The sequence below is a fragment of the Schistocerca gregaria genome, chromosome X (genome assembly GCF_023897955.1).
Source record: "Schistocerca gregaria isolate iqSchGreg1 chromosome X, iqSchGreg1.2, whole genome shotgun sequence".
Taxonomy (NCBI): domain Eukaryota; kingdom Metazoa; phylum Arthropoda; class Insecta; order Orthoptera; family Acrididae; genus Schistocerca; species Schistocerca gregaria.
This window is the reverse complement of record NC_064931.1, coordinates 613,509,780-613,527,338: the sequence shown is the minus strand read 5'-3', so window position 1 is coordinate 613,527,338 and position 17,559 is coordinate 613,509,780. Positions and strand designations below refer to the sequence as shown.

The following is a 17,559-nucleotide window of genomic DNA, read 5'->3' as shown; positions in this document are numbered from 1 at the left end:
TCCTGCAACAACAAGTTACAGCTGCATTATAGACAGCTGTGGAGGCTATACACAGAACCCCAGCATAGCTGCCAGATGGGTTGATGATCTACATGTGGAAAGCAAACAGTGTTCATATTGAATATGGGGCAAACAGTTTCTCCACAGTGACATTATTGATGTGTGCCTGGTGTGTGAGGCATACTTAAGATCAGGCAGCAAGATGCTAGCTGTAAATTATAACTGTTATTGCACTGACCCACTTACTGCACAACATGGCAAAGCAGTCTATGTTCACACATTTGTGTCACCACCACATTCATCTCATTGCACTACAGAGGTGGAACCATTAAGTGTCACTGTGAGGACATCCTAAAAGTGAATTACATATGTAGGCATATATCATCCATCTGTTGTCCTACTCGAACCAGTTGACTTCTCTAATTACATGGCCTCCATTGAAAGAAGTTCATTGGTAGTGATTTCAGTGCAAAACATGGAGAACTCCAAAATGGCAAACTCAAGTGGTAGTTGCCTACTTAGGGCTACTAAGGGACACAACACCACATAGCACTCGAATTTTAGACCCAACCATCCATTCAACAGAGAGGTGCCTGATGAAATTGATGTTACTATCATTACAAGGTTACCACAGCACGTCTATGCAATAATGCCTAATGCCCTCTCTTCTGATTACATGCCAATGATTTTCAGAGTCCACTTGAATCACATACCACAACTAAATTTCCATATCGACCTGCAGGATGCTAACTGGAAAGCATACAGAGCCACAGTTGGGAAAGGGCTGCAATCCACATCACAACCACTAAATTTTAGGGCATAACTCAGACTACATAAATTGATGAAAAAATCTGGATTGTTGCAGACTTTAATAAAATCAGGGCACACAGCACATCCTGCAATTATTCCACACACTACACATTTTAAAGCTCCGTGGTGACTGTTTAGTTTATGTACTTCTATAACGGATTAATTTCTTGCACTCATCTTACCTGGTTGTGGAACTGTGATTTAAAGCACAGAATTTTATATTACTGGCATAGACAGTTTTTTCCATGCCATGTGTTTTAATGTTACCTTCAGAGAAGTAACAGCTTAATCCACTTCTGTGTTACTTGCTTCTACCATATCATATTTCCCTCTTTTGCCACTTCTGTTTGTAGTGTGCCTCTTATGTCTGTATGTTAACAGAGTCATCTCAGTGAGAGCATCGCTAGTTAGTATGATCAGTTATTCACAATATTATTACAATTTTATTTTTGTCTTTCTTTGCCCAAGGTTTACAGGTATCAATATTTGATACAACATGAAAATAATGTTTTTAGATCATTCTTTTTTGTTATATTTAAGTATTTCAAAGCCATATGCCATTGGGGAAATTTTTGCAATGTTTCATAGTGCATTGATTGCAATGTTTTAAAAATGAGGACACTATTTACAGAGTGTATTTTTGCCTGAAAACATTGCATTACCTATACAAAATCTATTCATTGTGTGAATAGAAACCAATTTGATTATGAATAATAGTTACAGAAGGGTCATGAATGGCTTATATTATTTTTTATATGACAAAAAGCTTTTGTCTTTTTTTAAAAAAATGAATAATGACAATATGTGTGTGTGTGTGTGTGTGTGTGTGTGTGTGTGTGTGTGTGTGTGTGTGTAGGCGCCCACATAAACACATGTATACATGTTTATTTATGCTTAAGTTATTTATAGTATTATATCAAGAATCAGTTATTTTTCTTAAGGATGTATTCATATTTGTTTTCTTAGACACAGTTTATAGTACCAAGCTTTTTTCTTTTCCAGTGGCTCCACATATTGACAGAAATGCTTTGCTGGATATTAAAGTACGGGCTGGACAGAACTTTGAATTTGATGTGCCAGTTATTGGTGAACCACCACCAAACAAACAGTGGTCTCTCAAAGGGGATGCAGTGATAAACACTGATAGAATCAAAGTTGTCAATGAAGATTACAACACAAAACTTCGAGTGACTGATGCAAAAAGGGCAGATAGTGGCACATACACAATTACTGCAAAGAACATCAATGGTGTGGATACTGCAACAGTTAATGTTACAGTGCTTGGTTAGTTTTACCCTTTTTTGCTTCATTGTGCAAAATTAAGGTCTAAAAAATAGAGTTACAAAATATTTTTTTAAAAAAATTGCAGATGTTCCAACACCACCTGAAGGGCCCTTGAAACCAGACAATGTAACAAAATCATCTTGCTCATTGTTTTGGAGACCTCCAAAGGATGATGGTGGTTCTGAAATAACACATTATGCAGTGGAAAAACTTGATACTGAAAATATGCGTTGGGTGCCTGTAGGTGAATGTAATGGAACCTCAATGAGGTAATTGAATTTAATATAATTTTTATTGTGACAGTATTTGTTTTTCGTTCCATGATAAGATAGTTATAAGATTATGGTTACAAATAAACCTTCAGAAAATAGAAAATGTCATATTTGTTAATATATTGTGTATTCAACTGTGACATTATGTTTTGTTAACATATTTGAATGTGGCATCGAAAGAAACAACTTGTAAACTTTTGTACATGCATGTTGACTACCAGTTTTCTTCAAATCATGAAGCAAACCACTGGTTCAACTTCCTCATCTAATTAATTTATGATAATCAATAATACATTGCTGCAGGTTCTGGAATTCAGTCCATGACATTGATGCATGATGAAGTGATCTATGTGCACCATTCCTTTAACTCTCCTCATATTCACAAGTATATTAGGTATTAATATGATAGCATTTTGTAATGAATACTTCTGTGCATTATCATACAAAACTCTGATTCATTTCTTTCTTTGATTATATAGAGGTGCTTTCAGTCATAAGTGAATTAATTCAGTCTTCCCTCTCCCTCACAAAAGACCCTCATGTTACTGCAGCAACTTTCAAGTGGAGTTTTGTGATGAAGAGGGATTTGGTAACATTCCCTAACACAGGAATACCCCACCTGCCCAAAACATTGTGACACTGAATTAATAAAAAATTAGACTAAAGTTAATATGGTGGTTTTAATGCTCCAGGTGTTCTACCTCCACTTGAGTAGAATCCACAGAATATTCATAAAACCAATTGGAACTGTCAGAAAAATACTACTTTGAGATGTTCAACTTGCTCATTATACTGAATGTAAGTCATATCATTAAAGTCTTGACTCTATATATAAATTTCTGGAATTTTTTGTTTTGTGGAAGGATCATATTTATAACACCAAGTCTCGTCACCTGTGACAATTTTGTAGGAAACGAATTGTCAGTGTTTGCATTTCAGCCAAGCTGCTGCATGTTTTCACGTGTTGTTATTTTTGGTTGGGAATTGAGGTGTGCAGAACAAAGTTTGCCACATTGTTCTCTTTTTCAAAACATTCTGGCAAATGTCTTGGACACTTCATTTATAGATGTTGCTCCAGTGTGTTTTGTAACACAACAACATTGACAACTACAGTCACACATCCACTATTTAAAACTGCCTCCTCACAGTTGAGTGATCAATCGTACACCTATTGTTTACAATTGTTAGTTCAAGCTGCAAACATAGTTATGGCCCTCTCAGAACTTTTTGGATTGATGGTGTATATAAGACAAGATACTGTAAGCCACCTCCTTCACATACGAGGTACTTATTTCAGAATTCTTCCACTCTGTCTTTGCTATTTAGTTTGTGTGGTCATACTATTTTATTTCTCTCCAGATGGTCAGTTTCATCTGGTTGTTGTGAGAGGCTCTAATAATTTATCTCTGATGATGTATGGGAACAAGATGAACACTTCTTATCTGTTAATGTGTATTATACTACTAGTTTTAATTTCACGGAATGTTGAATTTCTGCAAGTTTTCTTGTATTGTGCTCCAAGTCTTTCCAAGTATCATTCGATTGCACACAACAATACAATTTGCAATGGATCTCAGAGACAGACTGATTTTATGCATTAAGTTATGCTATCATATTTCTCTGAGAACATGAGTTTGTGTTTGCTTATGGTGATGTCTTCACATTGAGGTATACACAGTAAGTTCTATATCTTGGGAAGTCTTCAATCCAGTCACACACCTGATCATATATTTGTTGTGCTTATATTTTATTTCCGAAACACCACAGCAAAACTGAATATGTGCTTACTGAAAATAAGGAATGCAATGTTAACCTGAACACTTGGTACCAACAGACTCCTGTGCCTTATGAATGAAACTGAGTGGCTGAGTATTTTCTGTTACTTTTCTGGAAATTTTGTTTCCAGATTCTGTTTTGAAACCTACAAAGGAGCTATGTAGTCTCAAGAAAATAGTATTTGTTACTTATGATCTAGACTGTTTATGAGGATAGATATACAGCCCATAGCTCAAGCAGAATGCTTAGTCCTTTCTGAAAAGTCTCTAAACTGTCATTCATAAACATTTTCCTTAATTTAAGAGTCTTGCAGATTCAAACACACATAATTAGAATGAAAGAATTGAGAGCACTCAATGAAGCCTTTAAATCTTAAGGCGCAGTACTTGCCCTGTTAGGGACATAAGGAAGTAGCAACAGCTCAGAAAGGAATGAGAGTAAGGAGAGCATTTAGTTTTAACAGTATTCATACAGAATTTATTGAAAATTTATCTAAATTCTTGACCATTTGCATTATTTACAAGCATTTTGCAAACTAAAAACACCACCCAAGCTTAAAAGGTTGGAAAATGGTAGGTGAAGTGACATACATAAAAATTGTTATTCTCAGTGAACCCATTGCCAAATAAAGTAGTTCAATAGATATATGTTCTTGTTTCTACATCTGTATTTTATGAAAAATGTAATCATTGAACATGCATTAGACAACATTGTCCACAAATGAACATACAAATGAATGATAGCTATAGCTATTGCTATACAGAAACTGCTCAGACAGCAGAAAACACCAGTCATATTTATTGATCCAGTAGCCTCATTATATCTGGTTTGGAGACAAACAGTATTGTTGAAACTATTCACCACTTGGCTCAAAGCAAAACTAAAATGTAATTGAGATTAGGTGGATTTAAATAAATTAATTTCATGTGAAAAAGAAGGTAGTCGAGGCTCACAACTGGCACTTAATAATGCTGTCACATGTTTTCTCATAATGTCTCCTCTGATGAGTATATGTCTAGCACTAATGCCACAGACAAAAGCAAATGTTTTTGGGTATATCCAAACTGAAAATTTTTTGTGAGCTTATACTGAATTTAGAACTGGAAAGCCATTCCACTGAGTTGATGAACTGTGTGGGGAAATATTGCTCTAGAGTTGGGACCAACATCATCCATACAAGATATGTTGACATCCATCTCTATAAAACTAGATGTCATAACCACAACAATTACATGTACTATTTACCTGCAACCACCCACACTGAACTTCTGCTCTTGTAATTAAAAGTGATCATATTTGTGAAATAAGGAAGCTGTCCAGTTGTATCACCTACCTGCTCATCATGACATTAGTGTCAGCAGGAAAAATCTTTATAATTTCAGTTCCTTAATTAAAATGGAATAAATGCAGAGCAACACTGGAAAGTACATGATATGTTAAAACTGCAAACTGACAATAGATAACTGGCTTGCAACCTTCTCATAATACCAACTGTGATTCTGAAAAAAACCTGTCCATTCTGAAAAAAAACCTGTCCATCAGTTAATTCACATAAGACCAATTTGATGATTGGTCACCATTCCAGTGGAGTTTCTCATGGGGAAAAAAAGGCTGAATTTTTTGATAATCTTGACATTGATCCATGAGCTACTACTATGAGCTGTAACAGTATTTAATGCACACACACTAATAAATTAATAAATAAGATATGGATTTATGGTCTACAGCCTGTTCCTGGGGAAAAAAATGGTTGTGAGACATTGTGTGAGTGTATCCTTTATTTTCAGTGCCCTCTAAGATACAGCAATTTGTAACTTCAGTGTTGAATTGGTGCAGGGTATAGTAATATAATCAGTAGTTACTTGTGAGTTGTTAGTTTCCCTTTAAATTCATGTTTATAAATGTAATGCATTTTGCAGAATGAGGCAGCTGCTGTGTTAATAATGAGATCTAGTGCCTACATCTCCAATTAACAACAAAGCATATCAACAAAAAACCAGTCAACATCACAAATTTCACTTTTTTTATTTATTCAATGACTAGTTCATGTCGGGATCCATTTGCAAATCATCACACCAAGTAGATCTTGACCCAAAACTAGTCATCGAATAAATAAAAAAAAAAAAGTGAAATTTGCAACTTTGGCTGGATTTTCATTGTACTGATTAACAGAAGTTGTTGACCTGCAATTATTCCAGCATTCTGGAAGTTCATAAACAAAGCATATGTCAGAATTATAATATCTAAAATCTTTCTGTGTCTCACTGACAAATATAAATCTAATCTATGCATTTCAAAACCATAGATTTGTAACACATGCCTCCATTGAAATCTAAGTTATGATCCACATAATAAATGTTATTACATCTGACATGTATTTATATTTTTTTGCATGATCAGATGGCTTAAAGTTCCTTTGGTCTGATGAGAGTGTGTTCTTATCTGCTTCATATATGTACTAAGTATTTGATAGCTGACTTTTTGAAAGATCATTATTATTTGCAGTTATTTTAAGTATTCATTAGTTAGTGTATGTAATATGTTACACTTCCCTGTTTCTGATGGCATTTTATGAATGAGAGCTTAATCTCTTCCACTTTCAAATCTTAAACTTTTAGGGTTGATCATCTGATAGAAGGGCATGACTATAATTTCCGGGTTCGTGCAGTTAATAAGCAAGGAGAATCTCAACCATTGACTGGAACTCAGACTATAACTGCAAAAGATCCTTTCTCCAAGCCTGACAAACCTGGAACACCAGAACTAGTTGGTGAGTAAATAGAGATTTTTTAAAATGCAAACCACATCAATGTCTTGTACATTCCCTTAGAGTGTGTACACACACACACACACACACACACACACACACACACACACACACACACACACAGAACTCTTTCTCCTTATATTCTTCCATTTCCTTTCCTCATTTTATTGTCTTTAGTACTCAAGAATTGTTTTTCTGTTGATGGGTTCCCTCAGAATGAATCACTGACAAGAAGTATACGTATTTGTTTCAGTAGGGTGCAATGGTTTCCCAGTGTGTCGTGTACCAAACAGCTTTTTATGTATGTTGCACATTTGTGTAGTAAAGAGCCAATAATTCTGTGTTGCAAAGTCTGGTAGTTGTTTCAGACTCACAAAACATGACAGTGGCAGTGTTTATGATTATATGTACATGTGGGAGTTAATAAATGAACTTATCTTAATGCCAAAGTGACAATTTCAGTTATGATCATTTATTTTTGTTAATGCTACAGAAAAATAAATTAAAACATTTGAAAAGAAATTCCTGTTAATTTATCATTTGGAAATAATGACTACAAAGAAATTCAAATGAAATTTGTGAGCATGGATACCATCTACTGTAATTTCACTTTAACATTAGTAACTCGCTGTAATTTGGTGATAATACTTAGAATATTTCTGTTGCTCCAAATCTCATGTCCAAATCATGTGATCCACTCTTAGACCACCTCTAACTTTGAAACTTCAGCCTTGATAACTGATGTAACACACAGGATTATACACACCTGATAAAGAAAAACTGCCATAAATATTAGTGCATGGTAAATGCCCTGTCCATTAAAAATTAATCCTTGTATAATCTGAATTGACCCAACTCATTTAATTCTGGACTTACACCTTCAGTGAGCATTCCTTATATGAAATACAATATTCTTTCCTGTGCTCTTATTTTGAGAATGAATTTATTTCAATGCAATAACTTTTGTTTATTGAATGTGTAATTACTCGTATAGATTGAGCTTCTATGAAAATTTTGTTTCATGCTAAATGATTATTGTTAATAACAGATGAAGAAAAAGAAAGTTTTAAATTGTAACAGGTGTTGGATATTGTAATGGAACTGATTTTAAGGAATATATTCAGTTCAGTCTTTGACTAACAACAACAATAATAGTAATAAATAGTTTGTAATGATTGGAGCTATGCAATATAATAATTTAGAACACATTGTATTTCTCTGTTAAACTATGTATCTGTATAACTATCAAAATTCTTCCAGATTGGGATAAGGATCATGTTGACCTTGAATGGACTGCACCTAAAAAGGATGGTGGTTCACCTATAACCTCCTACATAATTGAGAAGCGCACAAGATTTGGGTATGTGTGTATACATTTCAACTTTGATATTACTAAATGTTATGTTAAACTGAGAAATCAGAGATTTCAGTAAAAGTCATTTTTTGTATGCAGTAACATTTGTTTATACGTGGTATAAATATTTCTCATGCTTTGCTAAGAGTGCCTAACCATACCTGTTTGCAATAACAACGTGATGGTATTGTCATGGCATTCTAATTAATTGTAATTATAATTCTGTTTTCTACAGGCCAGGGAGATTCATTGTTAGGTATCATGAAGTAGCTATAGATATAATTTCTAACATGTTGATGCTGTCTGTGTATTATATGATTAAGTGAAGCAGTTAAGCTGTCATACGAATTGGTATGTAAAACTGCTTGAAAGCTATGGCAAGAAAACCATGTCTGATTGTTGTTAATGTTATTAGAAGCAAATAATTTATGCTCAGTTTGGCAATGGAGGGGTAAACATGGCATCGGGACACCAAGGCTTGAGTACAGTAAGGAAGGTCAGATGGCTACAGGTTCCAGTAGCTATGCAGAGGTGAAGACAGTTGCACAGGATTGACTATTAGTGAGAGCTGCATTAAATCAGTCTTTTGACTGAAGACCACAACAACAACAAAATAATGGGTGTAATCACCTATTAAGAATCTTAATTACATTGTACAATTTGGAAAGAAAAATATTAATTATAAAACCAGTTGTGGATAATTTTAGCTGATTTACGTCCTGCATGTGTATCATGCAAAGTCTGCCTGTCATATATAGAACAGGCAACAAAAAAAATTATTAATTATCCCAGAGGCTTACAGTAAAGGAATTAAAACTGCCATTGGTGTAGTTTCATGTGACTGTGCAAGTGATTATAAAATACATTGAACAAATAATTTTATTACGAATACGGGAAAATATGCAGTCTCATTAAGGCAGAATGTAAAATTATTTTCAGCCTATAGCATTCACTGATAAAGATTGCAAGAAAAATAATATTCTACTGCCCCATGGCTGCTTCACAATACTATTTTATGAGAAAAGAGCTTCGTGAAGTATGATATCCATGGTGTATTGGTGTGCAGTCAGAATCATATGCAGCTAATTTTTAGAGCCAGATTGAAGTCATGGATACTGATTCCCAAGATCGAGATACCAAGTGCAATGCTAGTGTCTAATTCAATAATACTGGTAGGATGTCCCTGTCTTTGGCATTCTAAATGTCTGGAATACTAAAATAGCTTGTTTTTCTTTATTTATTAACACAGACCTATCAAAAATGTGTGTTTGTCTTGCGAACACGTAGCATTCTGTAATTATTTCATAAAATATGATTATAAAATAAATTATTGTGAGAAATGAATGAAAACAATTTTGATGTCAAGAAGAATCATGGTGTAATATATAGGATGACTTTTCAGTATATACAGAATATCAAACAAAGCATAGATAATGCTGGAAGGGACTGAAACATTATGTGCCATTTTTCGTGGAAACTAATATTTATGATGATACCACTACTTCATAACAACTCACAAATGAATGCTGAAGGTCATAAAACTATCTATTTCATATATAAACTAATCACATTAAATAGATTTAATGAAACTGCCCAAAAGATTTAATAGTAAATCGAGCAAAGGATGATGTGAATGTTGGAGAAAGTAATGTCTCTGGCCTTCACACCCAGAGCTACCTAGGATATGTTATCGAGTAGATGTGGCATACATTTCCCAGCATGTATTCACTGCATATTGTCAACAACTAGAAAGTCTCCCACGCAGCTGCTTCCTCCAGCATTCATGTGCAGCTAACTGTTTTGGCTAGAGGTGATTTCTGAATGTTGTTCTTATAAATGAAAAATGTAGACATTGATTATTGACTAAATCATTGGCCAAACAAAAATATACAAACATTGCTTCTGTATGTATCAACATGTCACCCAATGCCTACAACAAAATATATAATACCTCTATAACACATTTGTGAAAGTACAGTGTTAAAATAGAAGATATTTCTTGAAGGCCATGGGAGAAAGCTGCAGAAGTTCCGGGTAACCAAACAAAGGGAACAGCACCAAACTTAACTGAAGGCGAAGAATATGAATTCCGCGTCATTGCTGTAAACAAAGGAGGTCCTGGTGAACCTAGTGAACCATCAGCTTCTGTTGTTGCCAAGCCAAGATTCCGTAAGTACGATACAGTGTGAAACATTAGAAACATCTGTAGTTAATTTTACAAAGGTATTTGAGTAACTAGTGGCATAGAAAAATATCTTTAATCTGTTTTTGAAGTTTATCATTAAGCAGTTGAGTTACTACTCACTCCATCACATATGACAAAGATGTTGATGGTTTGTTAAATTCTACATTCCTTTCTTCAAGTTACTCCATCAAATAATTAAATTAAGAAAAATACTTGTGATGAGATTTGTTTGTATGTTGGTTGATGCTCTGTTACAATTATTTTGGTGCTGTAACTAATAAAAACTAAGCTGCTTTTGTATCTATTGCAGAGAGTCCTGTGTTTGACAAAACACTTCTACAGGATCTCATTGTACGTGCCGGTCAGAGAATAAATTACACAATCCCAATAGAAGCTTCACCAAAGCCTACAGCTACATGGACTGTCAATGGCAAGAAAGTGGAACCTGGTGTCCGAGCCGATATCCATACAACTACTAAGAGTACTGTGTTTGAAATATTATTCTCTGTGCGAGCTGATACTGGTCGTTACACTCTCACTTTGGAAAACAAATATGGACAGGCATCAGCATCAGCGAATGTCACAGTACTTGGTTAGTCAAAAACAAATATAAGTTTATGTAATCTAAAACATTAGGTATAATAAAAGATATTAATTTACTCATGAAGAGTTAACAGGTCTCATTTGCCATTGATCATATGCATGATGTAGTCTTTGTTATGGGTATGTAACAGCAGTATAGGCAAATCATTGAGTGCAGCTTCAAAAAACTAGTCATTATTGTGCATTTAATAGATCTCTTTGATGTTGTAAAATGAATTGTATGAGAACTAGTTATACAGTTTTATTTTAAAAAATTTCAGTGGACAGGTAATATACTAAACATTCAGAGATTATTCACCCTGTGTGAATTTATGGTCCTTACTAGCATGTACGTTGCTATGCCAGGCTTTGTCTTAATTTTGTTGTCATTCTGGTGAGTTTCTTCCATGGCAACAAAATCTGTAGTGTTGCTGAAATAGAGAATTGGGACTTACTGTAGTTAAAATTTTCTGGGTTATTAGGCTGCATCATATTTCTACTAAAATGATCAATGTTTCGACCCCCTCTGTTGGGATCTTCCTCAGGATCTTCTGATGTCCACTAGTGCTAGAAAGCCTGCAGAATTACATAATAGGTACTTAAATGGACAGATTTACAACTGTAAGTACACTGAGGCCAGTAAGAAAAATGGACAGCAAGGACCAGAATTACATTTTATATGGACAATTTGCTTTTAGTTCTTTATAATGTAAATGGTATGAGGAGGATGTTCCCATATGTGTAAGTCATGCAAACTATGGGGAACAATATACTGGCATATTTAAGACTGTTAGAAATTTGATACAACTTTGTTCTCAAATTAAAGCATGTGAAACCGGCATAACTTCTCAGTTGAAATACACAACTTCCATGTTGGTCCATCCCCAGCATTTTCTGAATAATTGGCATTAAATTTAATTTTCATTGTATTATTTATACTTTAACACACAAGTATTATTTACTATAATTCACAATAAGAAAGACTAATTCCAGGAATGTGTTACAAATCTGCCCTCATTTCTCACTCTGAAATGTTCTAGATATGAAAAGTTGCTTTATGATAAATTTTCAGTTTTTTATAGATGTTTCTGGCATAAATGGATGAGGTACTATATATATCACAAATCATAAAATAAAGATCCCTCTAAACAAACATATGATGCAGTGTAATTTTACTAAAAATCCCAAAACTGCCAAAAAAATTTTTCTTTTAATCCTTATACTTGTCGAGACATGTGTAAGACTGAAATAATGTTTCAGAATTGACTGGTACTATAGTTTTTAATGGTATTGTTTTCAAAATATTTTCTCAGATCGCCCATCGCCACCTGAAGGTCCCCTCATTGTGAGTGATGTGACAAAAGAAAGTGCACGTCTATCGTGGAAAGTTCCACTGGATGATGGTGGCAGCCCTATTCTCCATTATGTTATTGAAAAAATGGACGTGTCTAGAGGAACGTGGTCAGATGCAGGGATGTCTACATCACTGACTCATGAAGTAACTCGTCTTGTTCATCGTAAGGAATATCTCTTCCGAGTGAAAGCAGTAAACAGCATTGGAGAGTCAGATGCTCTTGAGACAGTGAAGGGTGTAATTGCCAAGAATCAGTTTGGTAAGTCTTTTCATAAAATGTAGGCTCTAATTCTTTAGAATAAAAAACGTAGTTAAACAGTCACTACTAACTATATGGCCAATAAAAATTTCAAAGTAGAACATTTCAAAACTTATTTTACAGTTCATTAGTATCAAATAGTATCTATATAATTAGAGAAAACATTCAATATTCTGCATGCCTGCTGTCTCTGCTATATCCTGAAATGTTGTGAACTGGTTTTTAATTGCTTCTAAAGATTCGTTCAGCACTGTGACACTACAGGTTGTCCAGGTTTCCCACTTCAAGAAAGCATTTTTCAAGGATTTGTTCTGTTATCATGCAGAAGTGGTATCTTGTGCCAAAATTCAAATAATGAAATGTTATTCAGTGTATAATTTATATCTAAGTAAATGTCAAATGGTATCACTCTGATGAAGTGTTAATTGAATTCGCATCAGTCTTAAACATAACATAAATATTCTTTAATGGTGCATATCATTTGAAGAATTGTAGCAACTATTTCTGTTTTTATTTCTTTTACAAAGGAGAATTTATAAATTTCCTTAAAAAATAGCAAAATTTTTAAGACGCTCAAATCCCAGTTCAATAAAATATACTGTAGTCCATGAAGTTTTATGGTCTGTAATAACTAATTCTGACTCCTCACAATGTTCCAGATGAACCTGATGCACCTGGTAAGCCTCTAGTCATGGACTGGGACAAGGACCATGTTGATTTGGAATGGACAGCTCCAAAATCTGATGGTGGGGCACCCATCACAGGCTACATTATTCAGAAAAAAGAAAAAGGAAGTCCATATTGGGTGAATGCTGTGCATGTTCCAGCAAATAAAACTAGTGTAAGTTCACCCTGCAGTTAAATGTACAGAAAAATACACACATACTTATCTAAAGGTTTTCTTATCCTGTTACAAATATTGATATGTTTTGTTTGTTACAATATAACGTGCTGTTACTTTGTAGGCAACTGTGCCAGACTTGACAGAAGGTCAGGAGTATGAATTCCGTGTTGTCGCAACAAATTCTGCTGGTCAGAGTGAACCCAGTGAGCCTTCAGACACTGTAACTGCAAAAGCTAGATACTGTAAGTTACTTGGAATTTTACTTGCAATATTATTTTATGTATAGTGAGATAAGACAGTTATCTTTATACAGTAACAGAAATAACATCATTGCTTTATTGCTCTCAGAAACTAAGCTGGATGTAACAGTTTAGTTATTTTCTGTGTATCAGTGCTAATGCGAGTGGTCACTTATAATGTTGTAAGTAATGCCTCGTTGTAAGTAATGCCTCAGAACATATTGCATTAATATTCTGAATCTTGTCTCTTGATATGCCCACTTGTGCACCTCATTACTTGTCTTTAATATCTTTAATGAAAATGGGAATACCTTTTTTAATCATACTGAGGCTGAGATACTGAGTTATTCATTATTACTTTGAGTGTTTCTGAATATGAATGACAACTAAAAAACAACAGCAAAGTGGTATGAATTAGCAATGGAGAATCTCTTGAAATTTTAGATACACTTTACAGCTGTTCAAAGTTATTGCCATTTATATAAGATCTAAGTACTTTGGGGCACTGATTACTATATTGTACTCACATTCAGTCTAAAATCCCCATACAGACATCCAGATTTAGTGTTCTGTGATTTCCCTTAGTTATTTAAGGCACATGCTGTTATGTTCTCTTTGGTGAGGACATGGCTGATTTTCATCCAATCCTTGTACATTTCAAGCTTGTTTCCTGCCTGTAATGTGATTGTTAGTGACATCAAAATAGCAGATTTATCTCGCTGAATGCAACTCATGGTGTCATAATAAGTATCAGCACTATGTTCAAGATGCTTTCTCACAATTGTTGCATTGAAGGCCTGAGCATCTGATCTTTGTTCTAATTGCATAAGGCATGAGCATCACATGGACATGGCCCATCTTGGAAGTTGAATGAAAGTGAGGTGGAGAAACATTGCAATATATCCAGGTAGAAAATACAAGTAAAATTCTCTTCATAAAGAAGACCTCTGAAGATATTGTAGCACAGTCACAGACATGTGAAATGTATGACAAAATCACCGAAGACCAACTTCTGGGCATCTGTCTTCTTGTGTCTACTACTGTAATCTGTGAAAAAGTGAGAATGAAGACCTTGGGCTAGAGGACCTAGTAGTTACCACTGTTGATCAGTGATATCACCTTTGAAATATCTTAACTGTAGGAAATTCTTCATTATTGAATTATAAACTAGCAATAAGTACCAAGGGATCTGTAATTTGGGAAGTGGTTTTGATTACTGGTGATTCTGATAATTCATCTGCATCTCCTAATATTTTAGAATTTGGTCATTCAATCACCTTGAAAGCCCCATGTTTATTTATTAAAACTTTCATGTTGTAGAAAGGTTTTGGACTTTCCAGTTTTTTCTAATATCTGAAAATCAAGTTTAAAATATGAGATACATTTACTGAAGACATAGTTATGTGCTTTACTACATATTCTTAAGTTTTTTATGTAATTAATTTTCCTTCTTTGTATGCTAGATGTTGTTGTGTAAGATATATAGGAAACTACAAGTTATACTTATGTCTTGTGGTGTTGTGCATAGTCTTATGATAATGTGGAGATACAAAAGATCTTTATAATTGTTGGCTGTGTTCGTAGATATAAGGCTTTCTGCTGTTCCTGTTGCAGTTGTCATACTGCTGTATTCTGAAATCCCAGTGATGTTAATGAATTATACTATATTTTTGAACAAAATGAAAGTATATCAGGTTTGAATAATGCAACAGTAAATTTAACTTATTGCACAATGCTTGGTGCTACAGTAGAGTCTGAAGATTAGATGGAATAGACCAAATAATTAATGAGGAAGTACTGAATCAAAATGTGGGAAAAAGTTTTTTTGCACAACTTGATTAAAAGAATTGAACAGTTAATAGATCACATCCTGAGGCATCAAGGAATAGTCTGTTTTTTAATGGAGGGAAGCGTGAAGGGCTAAAAGTTGTATATGGAGACCTAGAAATGAATACATTAAACAGGTTCAGACAGGTGTAGGCTACAGTAATTATTTGGAGGTGAAGAGGCCTGAACAGGATAGACTAGTGTGGAGAGATGTATCAAGCCAGTCTTTAGATTGAAGGCCACAACAATAACAATACATAACGCTATTTAAAATATTGTTTGCTTTGTTCTGGTACTGATCATTAGATACTTGAAACTAGTACTTGCTTTCAAAGCATGACCTGTGGTAGTTTGTATGCCAGAATGAAATTTTATATTTGTATGAAGTCTGTTCAGCAAATTCCTCAACATTCGTAATTTCGTTCCAGTTGTGTGCTGGAGCGAAATGCGGTTGACATCCCTGCACACACGTGTTTAATATGCAACTGCTGGAAGTTTCATTGTTGTGTATCTGTTGATTATCATTCAGTCCATTAGTGAGTAGGAAGTTGTGTCACACAGTTTGTGATTTCGAGATGGCATACTTAGAGGAGCAACACAACTGCAATAAATTTTGCGTGAATCTCAAGAAAACCTTTACAGAGATACACAAAATGATGCAGAAGTCTACAGTGATGAGTGCTTAAGCCATACTCAGTGTTTATGAATGGTTCATGTGATTTAAAAATGGCTGGACAGAAGTTAAAGATGACCCTCAGTCAGGAAGCCCTTTGGCAGCTGCCGACGAAGCTCATGTTAGGAACATCAACAAAATTGTGCATGCCAATCGAAGGCTCTACTCTCCAAGAGATTACAGAAGAATGTAACATTTTAGTTGGATTATGTCATGAAATCCTGTGAGAAGGAAACATCCTGAAGCGTGGTGACATTCATGGCTCTTGCATCATGATAACGCACCTGCACATTAATCCCTGTTGGTGTGTGGCTGTTGCACAGAAAACGAAATCACTGTGTTGTCTCGTCCTCTGTACTCTCCATACCTAGCCACTGCAGACTTTTTTCTGTTTCCAAAGTTAAAAATCCCAGTGAAAGGATAAAGCTTTGCAACAATAGAAGAGATAAAAGAAAATTCGCAGATGGCGCTTTGTACAATCCGGCAAGAGGCATATCAAGACTGCTTCCGGAAGTGGAAATGGCGTTGGGAGTAATGTATCAATTGTGGAGGAGAGTGTTTTGAATGAGACCATGCATAGTAAGTAAAAGGTTAGCGTGGGAAAATTTTGTGGACAAAGTTCCAAAATTTTTTGAACAGACCACATATAGCTCAACCCTCATTGCCAATAAATATTAGTTTTCAGAAAGTTTCTGATTATTTATATGTTAGTGGCTATTGCTTCTGTGCTATAGTGTAATATGTTTAGACATAATGTACTAAAGTTTCATTTTCTCAGTAATTAATTTTACATTATTTGTTTTTGAGTAAACATAATTTAGTCACATGCAATTAGCAAATAGTTTACTACTAAGCAATACTATTTTATAATGTATTTAAATTTATTTCAGTGGCACCAAAGATTAAAACTCCACTAAATGACATACGCATTAAGGCAGGACAGATATTCCATGTTGATATAGACTTTATTGGTGAACCTCAGCCTGAAGTAACATGGACTGTTGATGGGAAACCATTGAAGACAGATGAAAGAACAACTATCACATCAATTGGCTACCACACAATTGTACACACTGTCAGTACAAAGCGATCAGACAGTGGATTATACCACCTGCAGTTGCGAAACAACTCTGGACTTGATGAAGGATCATTCCAAGTAATAGTGTTAGGTGAGTACTTGTTGCCACATCTACCCTCATTATTTCCACTTTGAATGTATCATTTCATTTCATTTTGAGCTTAAATACTAAATTATAGTTTCTTGTATTATTGGAACATTTGTTAGAATGTTAGTGTATTTGAGCAAACAAGTATATAAACAGGAATTCTAATT

The 17,559-nt window shown here is 34.6% G+C and overlaps 1 protein-coding gene across 50 annotated transcripts in view; it reads left to right on the top strand.

Moving 5' to 3' along the window:
* The window catches only part of LOC126299121 (twitchin), a 484,418-nt gene that overhangs the window by 367,257 nt on the left and 99,602 nt on the right, over positions 1 to 17,559 (top strand). For all 50 annotated transcript variants that reach the window (XM_049990829.1, XM_049990822.1, XM_049990871.1 and 47 more), the window contains 10 exons: positions 1,813 to 2,094; positions 2,180 to 2,363; positions 6,761 to 6,912; positions 8,170 to 8,269; positions 10,269 to 10,432; positions 10,759 to 11,040; positions 12,344 to 12,643; positions 13,303 to 13,484; positions 13,609 to 13,729; positions 17,117 to 17,395. In XM_049990829.1, coding sequence (XP_049846786.1) covers positions 1,813 to 2,094; positions 2,180 to 2,363; positions 6,761 to 6,912; positions 8,170 to 8,269; positions 10,269 to 10,432; positions 10,759 to 11,040; positions 12,344 to 12,643; positions 13,303 to 13,484; positions 13,609 to 13,729; positions 17,117 to 17,395 — 2,046 coding nt within the window. The remainder of the gene's footprint in view (positions 1 to 1,812; positions 2,095 to 2,179; positions 2,364 to 6,760; positions 6,913 to 8,169; positions 8,270 to 10,268; positions 10,433 to 10,758; positions 11,041 to 12,343; positions 12,644 to 13,302; positions 13,485 to 13,608; positions 13,730 to 17,116; positions 17,396 to 17,559) is intronic.